General features: G+C 40.9%; 1 protein-coding gene across 1 annotated transcript; it reads left to right on the plus strand.

Annotated features, from left to right (window-relative positions):
- Nucleotides 1-2367: 2367 nt before the first annotated feature.
- On the plus strand, nt 2368-20780 carry LOC105931777 (zinc finger protein 335; the record flags this gene model as incomplete). Its single annotated transcript, XM_036133374.1, is given in 28 exon segments — nt 2368-2471; nt 4871-5064; nt 5156-5432; nt 6473-6550; nt 6772-7908; nt 7995-8180; nt 9347-9511; nt 9593-9851; nt 9938-10115; nt 10212-10324; nt 10410-10428; nt 11272-11388; nt 11496-11569; nt 11845-12005; nt 12090-12310; nt 12400-12499; nt 12581-12669; nt 14492-14748; nt 14881-14989; nt 15083-15274; nt 15392-15534; nt 15626-15765; nt 16658-16755; nt 16866-16952; nt 18726-18809; nt 18892-18933; nt 19067-19172; nt 20133-20780. Coding segments are annotated over 27 exon segments (4746 nt in total). The 3' UTR covers nt 20255-20780.
- Between the last annotated feature and the right edge of the window lie 664 nt (nt 20781-21444).

Here is a 21444-nt window from a genome sequence, read left to right on the forward strand (position 1 = left end):
CTAACTTTAGCGTACCAATTAACTGACCAATATGTGTAGACAGCAGTATTGAAGCAGCCAGAGAGAATCCACACACAGGGAGGACTGGCAGCTCATGCAGACAGATTTGAGCAGGATTTTGTGCTGCAAAGCAACAGTGCTGTGACTGCACACCGTGTGCACTCCATGTGTAATGAATCCATATATAAATGAGTCTCCTTTTCAAAATTTAATTACTAAGATACATTTACTATTGATGATAATTGGTGTATTGAGATGCACTCTATATGAATCTATTGCCCTTCACAGGTCTTCTAAACTTTTTCCAGACAGGTTTACTGATTGATGGGATAGTTTGACATATTTGTGAGAAACCTAAGTTGTCGGTCCCAGTCTTTTTCCCCCTAGTTTTCTTTTTCTTACTTGACTTTTCTTAAAACACGTTTTCCCAGACACCACATTTAACAAAATGGGCAGCAACACACACAAAAGCCTGTTTCATCATGGTCAATAGAATAATGGGCATATCACCCCGAGTGTTTATTCCCGGTCAGTGGTTTCTGAGTCTTAATTATATGTAGTCTAACTTTTAGAAAATTACATTGGGGGGGGGGGCGCATATTTTCCGAAAAGTAATAGACTAAACATTAAAAGATATTTTTTTTATAATTGGTTGGATATATAGACAGAACGTTGAATCCACATCCACATAAGATATTTCCACGCAAAATATCAAAAATCACATTGTTGTAAGGTTACAGTTTAGATTTCTAAGACATGATTTCATTGCTAAACCTGGATGATTGTGAAAAAAATATAAATATACAATATGTCATGAAATGTTTGATTAAAATCCCCTCTTTACCACAGATATATTGTAGCACATGGCTCCAGCCATAAAAAAGCAGAATAAGGATTAGAGTGACGAATCAATAAAAACTGTCTACACAATGCTTTCTAATTCAATTAGCCTTCCGAGAAAGGCTGAGAATAAAGGCTCTGGCATTGAAGCTGTTTACCAGAAGAGATTTTCGATCATAATGGATTATATACTTCCAAATAAAGTAGCTGGCCAAAAGCAATCACTGGAAGGAGAAATAGTAGAAATGAATGTGAAGAAAACTTTAACTAATAAAAAGTAATTACGTAACTTTAGAACTGAGATGTGCCTTTTTGTAAAACCACTTATGTTCAAATAGTTTTTTTCTGTACAAGCCATTAATATGGGGCATTGTTTACATGAGTACTTGAAACTGGTTCCAGTCAGATTAAGACGGGAGCAGCTTCTCATCACTCCAAGAAGTTGTCCGTTTTACGTTACCATTTAATTTCCAGTTAACACGTAAAAAGGTGTTTGTTGGGTTACTGATTTTTTTTCTATAGTAAACATAACACAATTGTTTGTTTTTAACCCAACAAATACTTTTAAATGTTGAGTGAAATTGAAATGTTAACATAAAATGAACAACTGCCCAACTTCACTTTTAATGAAGACCAGTCATGATTAACAGCCAGTTCATGGTGGTTCAAAGACAGTCCTTTTGTTTCATTGTGGTCAGTTTTAAGGTAATTTTAAGATTCATTTTATGTATGCTATTTTCTCCTGCTATGCAGTTTTACTGACTTTAAACAATTTTATGTTGTTATAGGCCCATCTGGGGATCTGCCTTGCAAATTAGCAAAAGCTATAAAGGCTATGGTGTTCAGTACTTGTTTATATTGAACACTCGTTCTCATGCAAATAAATACTAAAAGAAATTAACTATGGAAGCACAAAAAACATGGAAAATCTTAAAACCTCCAGTTTCAAGCTTCCTTGGGGTCAAAAGTTAAATCTATTGATACATACCTACTGATTAGGAATGCTAACTGAACAATAGTGAACGTGGGATCCCAATTTAGAACCCTAAATTTAACCTAATCTATGCTTGTAATAATTTAGATGTTTGTTTGACTACCATATTTGGCTGAAAAAGAATAGCTGTTTTTTATTATTATTATTATTATTAGGAACATGCTCAGCATGACCTGTCTGTCTTGTGAGTAGCCTTTGAGGTTACATTTATTGGGAACTGTAGATATATATAAATAAACGCTGGAAATAAAAATTGCTAAACTCCGCAACACATTAACAGATCTAAAAGGGCAGATCATGGTCAGCCTAATATTCCTCCGCACCTCTGTGTAATACGTCCTCCTCCAAAAACAATAGTCCACAAAATGATACGGATATCCGATTATAACCCAGATATGATTAGAGAACGGGGCGCGGTAAAAGCAGATGCTTAAATCAAACAGCCGTGTTTAACTCACAAATCTCAAAAATGTGCTGTTTTCAACAAAAAACAATAAATAAGATCCGGTTGCAGGGACAGGAAGCCAGGAGAGACTCATGGCGCCCGACTAGAAAGAATCGACAATTATCGGTTGCTATGTTGGAATCTACTCGGCGCCTCTACGCTACAGGATAATCGTCCCCTCAGAAATACAGGGTAAGAAAAAAGAGCAACGATTCTGATGTCGGGGAGTGAAAAATGTTTTAATTTTCTTCAGGGAGGGTATTTGGGCGGTCTGTCGCCGCTCAGGCCCTCAAGGTCCCCGGGCCAGTAGAGCTCACATAATGCCTGAGTGGAAAAGACGCCTGTGTAGTGCAGAATGGCGACGCGGAGCAGGCAGGGTGAAGGGCAGCTAGGCCTGCTTCAAACGGCTAGCCGCCGCCGTCTCACACAAATTAGCCTCGCTCCGGGACGTGGCTTCCTTTCTTGATGTTTGGGGTCGCTTTATTTGATATAACGACAGACTTACAGCATTAGAAAACTGGGGCTGTTTATGTTAAAGCATTATAGAGAGCGTTGCGGTAAACCCACTGAGCCAACGTGATGCTAACCCGTTAGCATGTCGGCTTGTTTGTTAGCTAATGTCCCCGAATAAACAGTAACCAAGAAGACCTGAATGAATCCCGAGCAATGCACGGCTCGCTTATCCCCCAAAGTGTAAGTTTATTAAATCAGTCAAACGCTGGGATCTGTGACAGAGATACACGCATATGTATTAGTTTGGTAGCAACGTACTAAGTGACTCAAGTTCTAAAATTCACACTGGGAACAAAAACGAGGAATGCGTTTCTTGTGGCCAAGAAAAACTTGTGAAATTCAGCCCGTCGATATTAAACAGCTCAGTGGAGGCAGAGTGATGGCGTGGGATCGCTTTTCCCTCAATGTTCAATGTTGAGAGATAAAGTGATGAAATTCTGCAACCAGTGGTAACCCCACACACCCCCCGTATAAATTATGATCTCATGCTTATTTCAAAGTGTAAAACTAGAAAGACCTTAAAATTATATCCATACGGAATGAGACACAATGTTTTCACAGTTATTTAATTACATATTTTATTTGTAATCAAAGTCCAGGAGTCATGATGTCAATATCAGGACCACTGACCATGAAGTAAATCCCATAAATAACTGCCTGTGTGATAATGGTGCGACTAATTTTATATCCTGGAAAGATTTGAAAGAACCTTGTATTAAAGCCTGGTCCATTCAATTCAGTTTATTTATATTGTGCTAGTTCACAACACATGTCATCTCAAGTGAATTTACAAAGTTAGTTCTATCAAATAATATGGTGACTTTGCAGCAATCCCTCATGCCAAGCATGCATATAGTGACTGTGGAGAGGAAAACTTCTCTTTAACAGGAATAAATCTCCAGCAGAACCAGGCTCGTGTGAACGGCCATCTGCCACGACTGACTGGGGGTTTGAGAAGACAGATCATACACAAAAAGAACACGGAAGCACTGATCAAGGATACTTTTATATGTGAGAAAAAAGTAAAAGTCTGTAGGAAATAAACACAACTAAGCAGACATGTTCTGAGCCAGTTTTCAATTCTAGAGGGTGAAAGAGCATTGTAAAGGCTCAGCCAGTAGCCATGTATTCGAGAGAAACAGGGCTAAACTCTGTGAGATTGGACCAACTTTACCATCTAGGGGAGAACATGCAGTTGTTGGCAGCAGTCCTTCCAGTTGTAGCTATAGAAACATAGAACATAAAGTTTAAAGCTGAAATAAAAGCAAGAGACTAGAAATCGTTTGGAGATTTTTATTGTCTGCTTCACACCACCTTAAAGGGTAACAGAAGAAACAAGCAACTTGCCTAATGAATTGCAGTAATGACACAGAAAGACATCGGTCAAGGGTTTTTTCCACCTTCTCCATTTGGTTGAAAAGATGTAAAGTATTTCAGTTCCACAAAAAGAGCCTGGAAAGCATTGATGCTGGGTTTGCTTATGACACTGGTAACAAAGTATTAAAAGGCCTTGATTAAAAACACAACCAGATGAGTACATGTCATATATACGGTACATATACTCTGTAATATTTATTATATGACATTTGACAACTTTTTACTGTTTACTTTCGACGTTTTACTCTAAGGATCATCAGCCTGGCCTAATTGGGCTCATCCTTTTTTTTTTTACGGCTTTCTAACATTGTAAAAGACAAATGCGAAACAGATATCAAATCACTGCATCGGCATCATATTAAAAAGAATGCTTTTGTTGGAGGAAAGGCGGACAGAAACCAAAGAATTTAGTCTTGGAATAATGTGGCTAAGAACTGGATTACTACCCCCTTAAAAGAAACAAACCCTGAAGTTTATTAAAATGTATTATGTCCCTTGAGATTTAAGGGCATGCCATCCTTCACTATTTATCTTCCTGTTACTTTTCTAGGTCTATGAAAGATCTTCTTTTAACATTTAAGATCTAACAGCCTTATGGCAATAAAATATTGCTTAGTTGTTTTCACCCTGAAGTGTTAAACTTGTTGGGATGTTTGCAACGTGCTTTAAAGATGAAACTTTGACCGTATCTTTTTTGGCAGCTATGGACTCAGAGGAGAATGAGGTGGAGAGCAGCAGTGATGCCGGCCCATCGGGGATGGAGGAGCCGTCTGAAAGCGGCATGGGCATGGAATCATCCGAGGCAATGTCTGCAGACAGCAGTGATACTGCTGCCTCCCACGCTCAGGCCCCAGAGTCGGACTGTCACGTGGGACAGAGCTCGGAAGGACTCGTGGTAAGGTTTTCTCCAAGTACACTTCTGGCGGAAGACCTGAAGGCATTTAAGCCATCAGAAGACAAACGTGCCGTTCGCCCTTCTTTTCCAGGTGTTCATCCCAGAGACCAGCTCCAGTACAGATGTCCGAGTTTCCTCCGTTCATCTCCCAGACTCGTCTTCCGTGGCTCAGTCCACCAGCGTGTCCAGCGTCTCCACGGTGACCCAGTCAGTGCTGGTGTCTGAGTCGGCTCAAGTGCTGGTCCACTCCAGTGCGGTGTCTGATGGAGCCATGATGGTTTCGGACTCCACTGCCTCTACCTCATCAGATCTGGGGTCTGCCATTGACAAGATCATCGAGTCCACCATCGGTCCTGATCTCATGAACGGTACTTCTGAATAACGACGTATCACTTTTTGTCCTAGAGTATTAAGCCTTGGGAAATTATTCATACCTTTAAAGCTTTTTATGTCTTGTCATGTTATAACCGCCATTGGCAGTATATTTTATTGGGAATGTATGTAATAGCCTGAGAAAAAGCAGTGCGTCAGACTTGGCATTGTTAACAGATTTAGGTCTGGACTTGGACTGGACTATTCTAATGCATGGAAATGCTTTGATCGTTTAATTGCAGCTATGGCTGTACATTTAGGGTGGTTGTTCTGCTGAAAGATGAAACTACACCCCAGCCTCTGTTGTTTTTTAAGCTCCATCCTGAAGAAAGACATCCCCCTAGCATCATGCTGGTTCTTGCTACTTGCAGTTCAAGTTTCTCCACCAGTTTGCGTGTGACTAACAGGACTTCGTATGACTTTCTTTCAACAATGCTTTTATTCTTGCCACTCTTCCAACTAACACTTATCCTCTGTTGACATATTCTCTGACCCGAGGTCTGGATCTCTGCAGAGATGCTTAGCATCCTGGCTCTTTTCTGATTAATGCATTCCTCTCCCAGCCTTCAAGTTTAGGTGGTCAGGAATCTTTTTGTAGGTTTACTGCCGTGTTGCACCTTTAACCATTTTTTTGGTGATGGGTGACGCTCTGTGACATGTGAAGTTTTTCCCCTGACTTATCTGCAATGATTCTTGGTCTTCGTGATGCTGTTTGTTGTCTAATGTTCTCTGACAAACCTCTGAGTCCTTAACATAACAGCTGGATTTTTGCAAGAATAAGTTGAGCAGAACTTAGTTTACTAATTATGGGACTTCTTATGGGCATTTAGTTGCGCTGGCTGTTATTTATCTGTGGGTATCAGAGTGAAGGGGGCTCGATTTAAAGTATATTTAGTAACAATCTGCATTTATATACAGATTTTAATTTATTTTTTAATTAAAAAGCATATATACTTTTCCTTCTTGCGTTGGTCCATCATGTAAAAACTCAGAATCCTGGTAATGTGTGTGACTACTGCTGGGTTTTCTATTTAAGGTTGTATAGCTGTGACCAGCGCAGAGGATGGAGGAGCAGAAACCACCCAGTACCTGATTTTACAAGGACCAGATGACGGTAAGCAAGTTTCATCATTCAATTTAAATGTTCTTCATTTAATGTTTGTTTGCAGAGCAGGTAAATTATCGTAATCATTATGTGGCTGCATGTCGTATGAACGTAAAGCATGGACTCCAAGTATTTCAGTCCAGCAAAAAGATCACATTTACTTTTTGGTTCTATATTCACTGCACAAAACTAAGTTGTCACACCTGTCTCTGTTATCGTTTATGTTGAAGGGGCTCCTATGGTAGCCCACATGTCGTCTTCGGCCATGTCCAACCGTGTAGCCATAGAAGCTCATGCTGACGGCCCCACATCCACCTGCCAGGATCAGGGAGACCCGCAGGGCAGTCCTGAGCCAGACCAGCCCGATGACCATCCGGGCCACTCTGGTTACAGAGAAGAGACCAGCAGCCAGCCCGACCAGCCCCAACATTCCCACCCATCCCAGTATATGGACTGCAGCGCGGACGGTCCCGACCAGACCGAAGAGTCTTCATCGTCGTTTCTGGAGTGTTCGGGAGAGGAACCCGACCAGACTCGCTCCCAGTCAGGCTTCCCTTACTACAGAGGGAATACCAGTAGCCAGGAACTGCCTGGATACGTGGAATACAGCGGAGCGGACTCAAACCCCACCAGCAGAAGTCACTACGGGGTTGATTGCAGCACCGGGTATCTCCAGCGCGCAGCAGATGACAGAGAACAGCCGCATCATTCGCGCAGCTACATCGACAGCAGCGCCGACCACCGGAACCAGACGAGCCGACAGTACGCAGGGGAGTCTGGAGGGGAATGCGTTGCCGCCGCAGACTCGGAGCAGCCCGGCTGTTCGCGTTATCAAGCCAGACGTGACAACATCGACGACGACGACGACGACGATGAGCAGAACCAGGACCCGGATCAGCCGCAGCACTCTCAGCAGCAGCCACAGCACTCGTGCTACACGGAGAACAGCAACGGCCCCGAGGCGTCCTTTTATCACGATGACAGCTCCTCGTCAGACCACCCGCTGGCAGACACGGCAGGCACGAATGGCCTCCCTGAGGCGCTGGAATGTAACGAGAGCCAGCCCGGTCTGTACATCAGCAGCAGCGGCACATATGCTTCTAATCAAGAACCTGAGCTGGCCCAACAGAGCTCCCCCGGCCGAGAGGAGCCTCAGGGCTCCCACGAAGAACCTGGGTTCTCCAGGGACGTTGAGACCACGGCCGAGGCGGGGGGCTCTGGAGACCACCAACCAAACCTGGCCGAGTTAGAGGAGATGATGGAGGTGGTGATAGTGCAGCAGTTCAAGTGCAAGATGTGTCCGTACAAAAGCGTTTCCAAAGACACGCTCATCAACCACATGAGGGACAAACACTTCAAGCCTGCCGGTAAGGATCCCAGCCACGCCGTCCGCCACCGACCAAGCTGACACCGTAGCAGCAGCAGCAGTTTTGAGTTTTCAAATTTTGTTCAGGTGACGCGCCGATGAAGCGGAAACGTGGGCGACCCCCTAAAAGCGAGACGCTGGCTCGTCAAAAAGCAGAGCGGGAGGAGGCGGAACGGAGGAGGGCAGAGGAGGCGAAGGCTGCCGTCAAACCGCAGCCGGAAGAAGAAGAGGATGATGATATCGTCGACGCTGGTGCCATGGATGACCCAGAAGGTGAGTGAGAAAAGGTTTTCTGTTGACATCATGCAGATATCCTCCCGTCTTTGAGTAGTTCATAGAATTTACATTTACAGCGTCTGTGCGTTTTACCAGCATTTTATCAAGTAGACCAGAACAGAATAGCATGTGCGCGTGAAGTGGACAGAAAAACGTGATTTTCAAAAGTTTTTTCAAACAAATATCTGTAAGGTGTGGCAAGCCGTTGTATTTAGCTCTGTTGTACCTCTGGCTGTATATGTAGGGAAGGTGAACTAGCTCCTCCAGAGTTACCGTGGACCTGCATTTCTGACCAATGCTCTCCCTGCGTGTCCTATCAGTTTAGGCGGATGATCTGTATTTAAGCTAAGATTACAATTACACACAGCTAAGCCAAGCCAGCTTTATTTACTTTGCAAGCAATAAGTAGCGGGTTGAACATAAAGACATTGTAAATAAAACAGAAGGAAATACTGAAAAGTAGAGTAAAACACACGTGAAAGTATCCTTAAAAGTAAACAAACTCAGGAAAACAAAAAAACCAGAATCCTATACACTGCAAAAACGGATCTAAAAATAAGTAAAATGTTCTTATAGTTCATGTATTTATCCTTGATTTGAGCATTATCTGCCAATGGAATGAGTATTTTGACCCCTAAAATAAGATAATTAGACATCCTGCACTTGAAATAAGATGACGGAGATGTTTAAGTGCAAAAATCTTTTTCCATTGGCAAATCATCTTCTTTAACCTGCTCAAATCAAGGACAAATACACTAATTTTAAGAACATTTAACTTATTTTTAGTCCCATTTTTGCAGTGTAGTGGGTCAAACGGCAACGCAAAGAGCTGGGTCTTCAGGTCAGATTTAAATTTGTTATTAGGGGAAGTATGGTGACAGCAATTAATTGTTCACAATTTTATTCATTGATGTCTGAGTAAAGCAAGTTAAATGAAAATGCACAGCACACTTGCCTTATTTATATTTAGAAACATTTTGAAATACAATATATCAAATTCTCTTTACCAGTGTGTGCTATGTTCTGTTGGTGTGTCGCACATGAGCTCAAAATACGTTGAAGTTTGTGATTTTTAATTTTGCAAAATGTGCGAAAAGTTGAAGTGCTGTGAATATTTTTGCGAGGCATGATAACCTTGACGATGCTCTTCCGTCTAACTCCAGAGGATAGCGATTACAGCCCAGTAGATCAGAACATCAAAGGAAGACCTTCAACTTGTCTGAAGAACCCCTCTACGCCCATATCCTCCTCTTCTCAGAGGTTTCCTCGGCGAAAGGTCGGCCGCCCGAGGAAATACAACATTTATGACGAAGGCAACAGCAGCAAAGGTGAGACACTGGTTTCATAACATGACTTCAACCTTTTAGATCACTGTCAGTTCCTTCCTCATTGTCCGATGTTTGTCACAGAGGCGGAAAGCGTTTCCAAGCGGTCCAGACCTAGTGGGGATCCCTCTGCATCCGAGGAGGCGAGCTCTTCCGGGTTGGGCCAGGTTCTGGTTGGAGAGATTAAAGAGTATACAGTTGAGGTAGCAATTAGCCAATCGGACTCTGAGAACAAAGACCCTTCATCAAACTCCCAACCAGAGGAGGAGTTCCTCCCGAGGAAACGCGGCAGACCATCTAAACGCTTCCTACGCAAGAAATATAGGAAATATATAAATCGCAAGTAAGCACCAAAGTATTTCCATGTTTTCATTAGCGGTGCAAAAAAAACCCCACACAAATAGGTAATTTGTCTTCATTGTGTTCCAGTCGGTACTATAAATCCCTCAAACCTCTGTTGAGACCCCACAACTGCTGGATCTGCGGCTCACGCTTCCTGACTCAGGAGGACCTGCGCTTTCATGTGGACTCGCATGAAGGGAATGACCCGGAGCGCTTCAAGTGCCTGCAGTGCAGCTATCGCTGTAAGCGCTGGTCTTCACTGAAGGTCTGTAGAAACAAAGCAAGTCGCAATCCCAATATTATCCCAATAATTTACAATCACAGATACTTTTCATTATTTTTTTTTTTTTTTTTTTTACAGGAACACATGTTCAATCACGAGGGGAAAAAGCCGTTCAAATGCGAAGAGTGTGATTACTCAAGTGTTTACAATAAAGATGTCCTTCGACACTCAATAGTTCACAGCAAAGAGAAGTAATTAACTTGTTTAACAAATTTAAAATCAACATTTCCCATCTTTTCTGAGATTGCAACTAATTAGATCTTTATTATTTTACAGGAAAAGAAAAAAAGAGTTGGTGAGTAATATTTAGCATGCTCTTCAGAGTGCTTGTCTGAGATCTTCGACTGAAAGGGAAACATCTGTGTGAGATGTAAAGCCGACTGTTAAGTGCTTTAAAGATCCCTAACGCCCCTGAAAGTAACTTACTAAGGCAATACATTTTCCCCTGATCAGGAAATAAAATTCTTAAAAAAAGGCTCATATATAATTTGTTATATTTCTGTCCAGTGAGTGAATATTATGTAAAACACTTTACATAATATTATTGACAGAATGACATCAGACGGTTATTAAGCATAATATAAAAGAAGATTATAAAAACACAAAGGATGATAAATATAAAGGAGCTTTTGGTGCCAATATACATTTTTAAATATCCCTGACTGAGAGGCCTTTAAGAGTTTTTTTTAAATGTGTTAATATCTTTGTAAATATAAGTAATGTTGTTGCTGGTCAATGATTCTGTTTAGCACCATTGACATATGTTGCATGAATAGCACCCTTAATCTACCCCATAGGCTAATAAAAAGATTGTAAATTAAGTATATTGTCAAATACTGCCCAGACTATTAGAAAAAAACAGAAATGCAAATTTTGTTTGGCACTTAATAATAAACTGTGAATCAGCTACCAACTTGAATCAGAAAACTTGTTCAAGGTGTAACTGAGAAAATCTCTGTTTGGCCTCTTGACGCCCCGCAGGACGTGCCGCCCGGGGCAGAAAGCCCCGATTTCTAAAGTTGCCACTGTTTAGGATTAATGTCACTGCTGCTAGTTTCCATTTTAGTGGGAAGGTCTTTTCGTTTCCATAGCTCTGTGTTATTTAACAGCAACATGGTTATTGTTTTCATTCCTGCAGGCTCCCAAGGTGTTGGAGTTCCCCTGCCCTGTGTGCAGCAAGGTGTACCCCATGCAAAAGAGACTGACCCAGCACATGAAAACCCACAGCTCAGAGAAACCACACATGTGTGACAAGGTCTGGGGAATTTTCTTTTCCACAGTTTAGCAAAAATTGTTTTAATGCCACAATCTTCTGCGTGCAAAGAGGATTTCTTGTTCATTTTTTTGGTTTGTTTTCTGCAGTGTGGCAAATCCTTCAAGAAGAGGTACACATTCAAGATGCACTTGTTGACCCACATCCAAAGTCTCGGAGACAAGTCAGTATTTAAATCTTCCCTTTCTCAGCCATTCTTCTTTGCTTTTTCACAAGCAAAATTGCAACAGAAAAACAATAACAATTCAAATATATGTTTGTGTGCGCAACCATGTTCAAATAAAGCTGATTCTGATTTATATATATATATATATATATATATATATATATATATATATATATATATATATATATATATATATATATATATATATATATATATATATATATATATATATATTTTTTTTTTTTAAATTCATGTTCATGTGCTTTTTCCAGGTTTAAGTGTGAGTTTTGCGACTTTACGTGTGAAAACAAGAAGCAGCTGCTGAACCATCAGCTCTCCCACACCAACGACAGGCCCTTCAAGTGTGACTACTGTAAATATTCCACGTCCAAAGAGGAGTTCCTGGTCTCACACATGGCCATCAAACACACAGGTTGGCATCTGAGTCAAGATCTCCTGGCCTCTTTACGTTTCACCCTCTGCGATGTTCAGTGTTATTGTGTGTGTCTCTCTGCAGGGGAAAAACCGTTCTCTTGTGACATGTGTCACTTCACCACCAAACACACGAAGAACCTGCGTCTCCATGTGCAGTGTCGCCACCCGGAGGCCTTTGAGGAGTGGTCACTGGCTCACCCCGAGGAGCCAGTGAGAAGACGGCGGAAACCCTTCTTCACCCTGCAGCAGATCGAGGACCTCAAACAACAGCATAACGACAATCCAACATCACCGAACACTATAGTGAGTCCATTTCAGGTGTTTTTAGTACCCGGAACACGTCTCTTTGCTTTTTACTCCGTTTTGGTCATTTTTCCAACTTCTTTCTTTAGATTACTGTGGATCCTGAGACGCTACAAGCTATGCAGCGCATTGAAAAAGCTTCAGTGACCCAGGATGCATTGGGAAATACAACTATCATCTATGAACATGGTCAGGTAGTATTTAGTAAGACACTTTTCTAGTATTTATGTGATAGACTAACTTAATGTTTTGCCTAAATCTCTTCCTCAGATGAATCTGGTGGTCTGACTGCTCAAAATGCCTTGGATCTGTTGCTAAACATGAGCAATGCTCGGGAAGTTGTTGGAGACTCTTTGCAGGTTTGTCAAAATTTGTAATTTTACTCGCGTAGAAAACATTCAGAATAATGCTTAGCAGAGGTATGCATACCTTCCCAAATGTCCCCAAAGCTTGTCAAGTTTCATGCACAGACGTCAATAAATTTAGTGGGATTTTATGTATTAGGATGGATATTCACGAGCTTGTCATGTTTAGACTGACACATTTCCCATTCTTTGCAAAATAGCTCAAGTTCTGTCAGAATGGATAAAAAGTGCTTGTGAGCATCAACATTTTAAAGTTATGCCACACCTGGGTTGGATTCAGGTCTTGGGTTTGATCAGACCATAACATGCTTTAATCATGACCCTCCCACTGCATCTCTCGCTGTATTGCCGTGATGGAAGGTGGACCTCCATCCCAGTCCAATTAATTTTGCAGACTCTTTCAAGTTTACCTAGCTTTTTTTAGCTTTATCCATGTTCCCCTCTACTCCTCCGTGTCCCTACTGAAGAATTAATTTGATTCAAAAACCCTTTATTTATCCAAAAGGCATGTTAAATGTTGTCTGTTACGCCCCCCCCCCCACCCTTTTTGCAGAAGAAAAAAAAATACATTCTAGAATTTTTTAATATTGCCACATTTTTAAACTATATAGTATTAGCAACAATATAAAAAGCTTTTAGCCTGACACACCCCACAGTCAAAACAACAGGTTAAACTAGACCCAGCATGTTCTCTCTCTGGAAAGACGGCACATATTTACTTCTAGCTACCCATAAACCTCGTCATCAATGAAATACAAAGACTTTAAATAGATGAGCTGAAAATATTATGAAAATTTTCAGGCAAGGCAAATTTATTTGTATAGCACATTTCAGTGCAAGGACAATGCAAAGTGCTTTATATGATTAAAACATAGGAAAATAAAAACAGAATAAAAGATAGTTAAAAAAAACAGTTGGAACAAAATAAAACAAAATAGGAAAATGTTTTTGATTTTAAAACCAGTTGAACTCCAAACTTAAACTAATGATGTTTCAGGTAACAGCTGAACTAAAATAGCCAAAGGCAAATGTTTTAATCTTGATTTTAAAGACCTCAGGGTTTCTGTACTTTTACAGTCTTACAGTTCGTTCCAAATAAGTAGAACATATTATTTTTTTTAGATTTTACAGAGAATATCTTCCTACTCATAATACTGACTGCAGGTAGAGACCAAACAGCAGAAGGTGCTGTTGTCCTTTTTTTGCAGGATTTCGGATTTCTCTGCAATGTCCCCACAGAGCTGTTTAACACCTGCACTGTATTTTCTGGGCAACAAAAGAAAATTAAATGCACGGCTGTTCTTTCACCACGCCTCCCTGACTATGCTCTCCTTACCTGACAGGCAAGTTTAAGTGTCTTGGTTGGTTTCCAGTTGTGCCTCACTCAGACACTTTGCATTGTAAACCGTGGGATAGAACTTGTTTTGGCACCTAAATTGGCTTTAAATTTCCCCACATTCTCCTCCCTGACCCGTCAGCTGTGTGTCTTAAGTCTGTGCGATGCAGTTTGATCTCTATCAAACCTCTGACACCTGGAAAGAACAAAGGTGGTCTCTTTTAGTAATCAGGTGACCTTTGAATATAGCTGATATCACCAAATTTGATTTATTCTTCCCACACTTCTTGGAAAACCACGTTTCATTTTCTTTCCGCTTCACAATTATTCACTACTTTGTGTTGGCCAATTACATAAGATCTCAAAAAGATACATTAAAGTCTGCAGCTAAAAAGTTCAATGGGTATTCATAGTTTTGCAAGGATCTGAATGGTAAGATATGCACAGCGTGTAGGTAAATGATCTCCTCATGCTCCACAGGTGGCAGTGCTGAAGTCAGAAGGAAGTGAAGTTGAAAGGGCAGCAGTAAGTGCTGTGACTGTTGCACCCTGCCAAGGTCAGAAGATCATGACGTTTCATGTCTCTGAGAATGGTGAAGCGGTGCTGCAGGAGGCCTACGAGGCAGCCACCTCTGAAAGCGGGGAGCTTACCCACATTGCTATAGGAACCTACGAGGATGGAGGGGAGTTCAGTGTAGTAGAAGAGTCTGCTGGAGAAATCCACAGCCCAGCATACAGGTAACATAACTAAACACTGTCTCAGTTTGTCTGATTACCGACGCAATATCTGGTTTTAGGGAGTACATTTAAATTGTTACTGTCCTAACGCGTGTTTTCACGTTGTAATCCTGTTAAACTGCTGTTTTACAGTGTTGATGAAAGCAGTCAGGGTTTAGAAGTCTCTGCATCAGAGAACCTGAAAAGTGACAAGTATTATCTCACTTCCGCCCTGGCCGATGGCGTACTGCAGCAAGTAGAGGTAATGACACGATCAGTGCGTTTATGTTATGGTGTGTATGCATGCATGGAGTTTCTCGTTTCTCACACTCGTCTGCTTGTTCTCTCCTGCTAGCTGAGCAGTGAAGCTCCAGCCTCGCCCACTGCGGTGAGCTCCCCCAGCACCAAGAGGTTTTCCTGCCGCATCTGCATGGAGTCGTTCAACGGTCGCTCCGACATGGAGAACCACAAGAGGGCGCACTTGGATCCCAACACTTTCAAGTGTCCTGACTGTGATTTTACGTCGACCTCGTGGCCCGAAGTGAAGGTGTGGCTCTCAGCAGCGGCTTCATGCTCGTTTCTTTTTCCTATATTTATTATTGCTAATCTCGGCACTGTTTCGTATCAAGCACATGGTAGAGATCGTTTTGCATGCTCTCCTCAGTCTCACATGGGGATGCACTCCTACCTGCGCCCCCACAAGTGTCCAAGTTGCAGCTTTGCCTCAAAGAATAAGAAAGACTTGCGCCGGCACATGATGACCCACACCAACGAGAAGCCGTTCACCTGCAAACACTGCGGGCAAAGGTTGGAAGCACACGTTTTGAATAAGATTTAAGGATGAGACGTGCTAAGCAGCTGGAAGTTTGACTGTGTTTTGTGTTTTTCTCTCTTCAAGGTTTAACCGTAATGGCCATCTGAAGTTCCACATGGAGCGTCTCCACAGTCAGGATCATCCCACTCGCAAAAGCCTCAGAAACGCGTCTCAGCAAACGATCATTGTGAACAGTGACGAAGAGGCCTTAGCCACCCTGCAGTGTGAGAAACACTCACAGACAAGGACTTTTTATTTTGGACTGGCAGATCAGTTTAGCAAACATATGTTTAAATTTATCTAAGCAAGACTACAAAATGGTGCCGCATTTGTAAGGAAAAGGCATTTGTGGGTTAAGCAGAAGAGATTGGTTTGTGTGGCCATAAAAGACTGACCAAATGCTAAACAGCGTTAGATGGAGGCGCTATAATGGCGTGGGTTGACTCCCCGGTCACTGGAATAAAGGGTTTTTCATCATTGGTGGTGATCAAGTCAGAAGGAGATGACATTCTGCTTAGAGGTGATTTCATGTCTCCGCTCTTTTGACAGAATCAAGAGGAGATGTCAATGCTTGCGCCCCAGAGAGCAGGGTTTATCAGAGATTACCTCCAGAAATTATGGGGGTTGGTATGTGGCCTGTCTGCCGTCCAGACTACAACCCCTTTAAACACTTGGTTAGGGTTAGGGGGGTTAACTGTGTTCGTTGTTGTCTATCATTTCAAGTAATTCCACGTTGGCTTTTTGGTGCTAACTATTGGCCCATACGCTGTTAGGGAAGTAACTAATTGAGGGCTAGTTAAAGCCCAACTTGAACAAAAATAACCTGTTGAGTTAAAGTCAATTGCTGACAGAGTGGTCCCCCATTAGGTCAAAGATCTCATTTGTGCCCCAGAGGTTGTTTTCACATTGGCAGAGAGGTTTTTGTTGGGACAAACAGCATGCTCAGCTTTGCTGCTCAACCCAGAAATGCATTTTTCTTACCACAGTTGCATCATTTAAAGGGAAATAAAATGGCCAATAAGCATCATTGCAACAACGAAAAATTGACCAAACACAGATGTCTGCACTTTTTGCTTATGAAACATAAAAGAATGTTTCTATTTGTTTTTGCAACAGCCTTGCAGGCACATCAGACAGCGATCACTCCAGAGCGGTTGCAGGCCCTGAGCCAGGATCACATTATTGTGTCTCAAGAGCAGACGCTGTCAGACCAGGTACCAGCACCAACACTCTTTACTGTAACTTTACAAAAATGGTCATTTACTTCTCCAGAGAGACCATTTTTGCTGGTTTGAATAGCTGCATTTCTTTGTGCATTCACCAGGAGGAAGGTTCATACATCCAGCAGATAACCACCATAGACGGTCAGACTGTTCAACACCTGATGACTGGAGATAACCAAGTGGCTGAAGTAAGAGGCATTTCACTCTTTCTTTGGACCACGCTGTTCTGATCAGGAGGTTACAACCACTCACCTTGAGTGATGGTTCAGCAATATAATGTATTTGGAAGCAAGAATTAGGTGCTAAAGTATAAAGTTACTGTGGATTTTCTCTTAACCACACAGGCTCAACGTGATAAAGGGTTGTCTCGCTAAAGAAAACTTATATTTGTTAAATGTGCCTTGTGTGACGTTAGCAAGCTTTATTCTTTCCAGAACCAGTTTTAATATGTTTGGGATCATTGTTCCGTCAGAAAATCCTCTTGTGTTTAAGTTTCACCATTTGACCCAACTGGGAAGAGAAAAAAATGCTTGGTTATAATATCAACAGAAAACCCAGCAATCACAGAGGTTCAAGCCACCCGTGATATTACCCAGCGTCAATATCACCAACAAAAGTATTTAACAACATGGACTGAAAGGGTGCTGCTGACTAAGAATGAAGTCTTGGCTACAAAAGAAACACTTTATTACTACTTTCATAGAAAAGGCAAATGTTCTAAGGAGCAAAGTTTTCCAATGGAAAATTGAGCTGCTTGGATATGATGACAAGAAGTATGTTTGGAAGAAAAACCTAAGAGAACTGTATAGACCCTTAAGAATGGTGGTGGTAGCACCATGATGTGGGGCTGTTTCAGTGCCAGGAGCACAGGTGCACTGGAGGAACTGGATGCAACAATGTAGGAGGACTACCACCAAATTCTTTACCTTAAATCACAAACCATATACTAATGGTGGACACAGTTGTCTGCTGTCTGGTCCCAAACACATAACATAACAACAACAAAATAATAATAAATAAGGACTAATCTGAATTTCAGCACAAAGGAGACTAGTCTAAAATAGCCTTTGATATTCTCCAACTTCAACGCTGTTGACAATTTATGCTTAAAAGCTGTATCCTTGCCTGGAAACCAACCAATTTAAATGAACTCTACCAAATCTGACAAGAAGTGCGCTCAAACATCCAACCAGAATTAAGCCAGAAGCTTGTTGATGGCCACAAAAAGTCTGTGGTGTCTCTACAAATTGCCAGCTGAGCTCTATCTCATGTGTATATTATAAACAGTCACTTTTGTTTCCCTAAAAACCTCCGGGAGGAGGCTTTAATGTTGGTTTTACAGCACTTTAAACACACAAGATTCCATTTAACTGTCTATCAAAGATTGCTGACTCTCAGAAAAATCCTGCGCTGCCCAGGCATGCTTAACTCCACCCCAAAAAGGGTTTTAATGTAGTTTTGCTGTGTTTACTTTGAAAAATATTTAGGCGAGACTCAGAAAATGTGATTTCTTTTTTTTTTTCTTTACTTTGTTTAATCACCTATACATCAGACATAGTGACATTTGCAATAGTGGTTCCACTTGGAAAATACTCTTTAGTGCCTTAGCTTCACACAAATACTAAAAGTTTATGTTTACACTTTATAACTTTGGAGCTGTACGGTACTTGATTTATATCAGGTATGTAATTTCAGGCAGAAATTACTCCTAAACCCCTCTGGGCTTCAGGAGTTAGATGTTGTTTGCCAAACTATAGGGAAAGGCTTTATAAATCAGTAAAATAATATTCTTTGTTTGAAAAGTTTCTTATGTCGGTAAAACCCTATACAAAGTTTTCAGTATATTTTGCTTGATTTTATGTCATTTTAATAAGAAACTAAACATCACATGGTCACATGTAATACATTATTTACATTTATGAAGTTTCAAGCTGCAATATATTTGATATTTGTTGTTTCAGGTTCAGTACATCATCTCACAGGATGGAGTTGAGCACATAGTTCCCCAGGAGTATGTTGTAGTTGCTGATGGGAACCACATACAGGTGAGCAATGCTTAATTTCTAACCGTTAATCCCTTTTACGGATAAAAGCCTCCAGTGCCTGAGGGTGTTTTCTGTCATCCAGATGCCTGATGGACAAGTCATCCAATACGAGCATGAGCAACCGGTAAGGCAGATTTCAATCTATTCAAACCTAATATAGAGCAATTAAACTGGTTAAAGGGAAGTAGCTGAGGCTGGATTATCTGCAGTGAGACATTTTTTTTTTTGTCTTTTTGTTCTGTCGTGCGTGTGCATAGATTGCTGTAAGTCATGACGGGCAGATCCAGTACGTACCTATCAGCTCGGAGGCTCACATGGTGAACGCTGAGGACCTGGAAGCTGTTGCCCATTCTGCTGTCACAGGTTAGCTGGGTGGAAAAGAGTCACGGATTATATTATTTTATATGCACATCACTTACTTTTTATAGTTTGTAACATAAAAAAGATTATGATCAAGGACTCCTTCATACCAGATTAACTACCCTAAGATTTTCATGACCATGGCAGATATAAAAAAAATAATCAATTAATCAAATATCAACTCTCTTTGGACCGTCCTGAAATTTAAGTACTACGGACGCTGATATTTTATTACAATGCTACCACCATCACTTAAACCTGAAGATTTGTGTTTCTTTTTAGTTGCACCAAACTATTTCAAAACATACATTACATTATGTGGGCTGCTGTTTACTTCCTCCGTCCTCATCAACCCTACAGTGGATGCCAGGGCTTCTCTTTGAAAGCATCACAAATGCAACACATTGTTTGAACTGCAGAGTGAATAAATTACAAGCTCAACCCTCTCCTCTATTTTATAGTATATGCCCAATTTGGAGGTGTGTGCACTTCTGCCCGGTTGAGAGTCCTTTTCCACAGGAAGTGCAGCACATGCAGACCTCTGTGTGCAAAGGTCTTGCACACAGCCATCCTTTATGTAGTCAGCCCTGCTTCTAACTGTCTCTGACCAAGACGGGTAGGTCCCTGAAGGTCGCATTATGGATACCCTACCACTGGTGCTACCAGGCTCTCCTATCCAGCACCCCAGGAGAACTCGCTGAGCCATTGCTGAAACCATCCCTGTTCTGGCTCCTTTTTGATGTCTTGGTGCAATCTTACTCTGGTGCAAAGGAGACCGAATTGTTTGTACATTCCTGGGTCCCAAACCTAACGCTCTTCCTGCCTCGTTTAGTTTAATTGACTTTTTCACAGGGTCATTAAAGATCGATACCTTGAAGAATGAGAGCAATCTTGTGAAAAAGAGTTGTCCCGTCAGCACGCAGGCTTCACTTTATACTGAAAATCTAAAACTTTTTCTTGCAGCTGTAGCAGACGCAGCCATGGGGCAGACGCAAACACTTTACACTGAGGCTACTCCTGAACAGCTGGAGCAGCTGCAGCAGCAGGGCATCCCCTATGATGTCATTACCTTCACCAACGAGTAGGAATATAAATTTGCTGTTAGCTCAGAAAACGGTGACTTCGACTCATATGCATCCTTGCATTTACAAGGCTGTGAGCAGAAGTCTTATCTACAAAAAAATCAACAGCTTGTTAAAAAAAAAAAATCACATTTCCACACTAGTTGCTTCTAAATTATTAATAGGGGCTGCACATTTCAGAGTAGATTGGAACAAGGTTTGTCTGTTTTTGTAAGTGTAAGAACAGTGTTTATGAGCCTGGACTGCTTGGACTTGCAAGACAATATCAGCGGAAAAACGACATGTTTTAGAAAATGTTAATTTGTTTTTTAGTTTTTGAGTGAAATGAAGGGAAAAAGGGAGCGTTTATATTATACCTGTATTAAGTTAATTGTTAGTATGTTACAACTCACTTATGGTATATTTATGTAAATATTTTTTTTTCATTAGCTTTTTGTTCTGTTATGGATCATCTGTTTTAAGTTTGTAAAAAACAATGTATCATAAGTTAAGAGCTAACACCAAATAAATCGCTTTGTGTATAAATGCCTACGATCTTTTCATGTGTCTACAAAAATGTTTAGTTTATTTTTTCTTCCTGTTTTAGAAATTAGGTATATCAGCCGCAGGCATTCAACTCATTACTATTTAGAGGATGTAAAATATTTTGGCTTGTAATCCAACAATTAGCTAACAGAAATTCATAAAAATCTACTTTTCTGAAAATGAAGAGTAAAGATTCCTATGCAATGACATACAGTCAAAAGAAATGTAAAGCAAACTTTACCTTCTTTACTTCCCTAAATTGTGTATTTCTGGAGTTTGTCCTGTTACAGTTTCGTACTCTTTACACCATAATAGTTTGTATCAAAGATTAATTATTTAGCAACCTACTGAACAAGTGATATTACAGATTCAAAGAAGTAATGGGATTCCTGTATATTTTCCAGATTAATAAATATTTATCACCTAAAGAAATTCCCACTTCAGTCAAGGAAAATGAGAAAAAGCCACAGGAAATTGGATTTTAACATAATCAAGAATTAAGCTTATTATTGATCTCATGTTTTTTTATGATTTAATTAAATAACACAGACACAATAACAAAGCAATAATAAAGATGCTAAACTGACTTGAACTGTAGAAAACGTAGCTTTCAGAATATTATTGAAGCTAATAAATCTAACGTCTGAAGTTAACTTTTGGTCATTTTT

Source organism: Fundulus heteroclitus, unplaced genomic scaffold (assembly GCF_011125445.2).
Source record: "Fundulus heteroclitus isolate FHET01 unplaced genomic scaffold, MU-UCD_Fhet_4.1 scaffold_614, whole genome shotgun sequence".
Taxonomy (NCBI): domain Eukaryota; kingdom Metazoa; phylum Chordata; class Actinopteri; order Cyprinodontiformes; family Fundulidae; genus Fundulus; species Fundulus heteroclitus.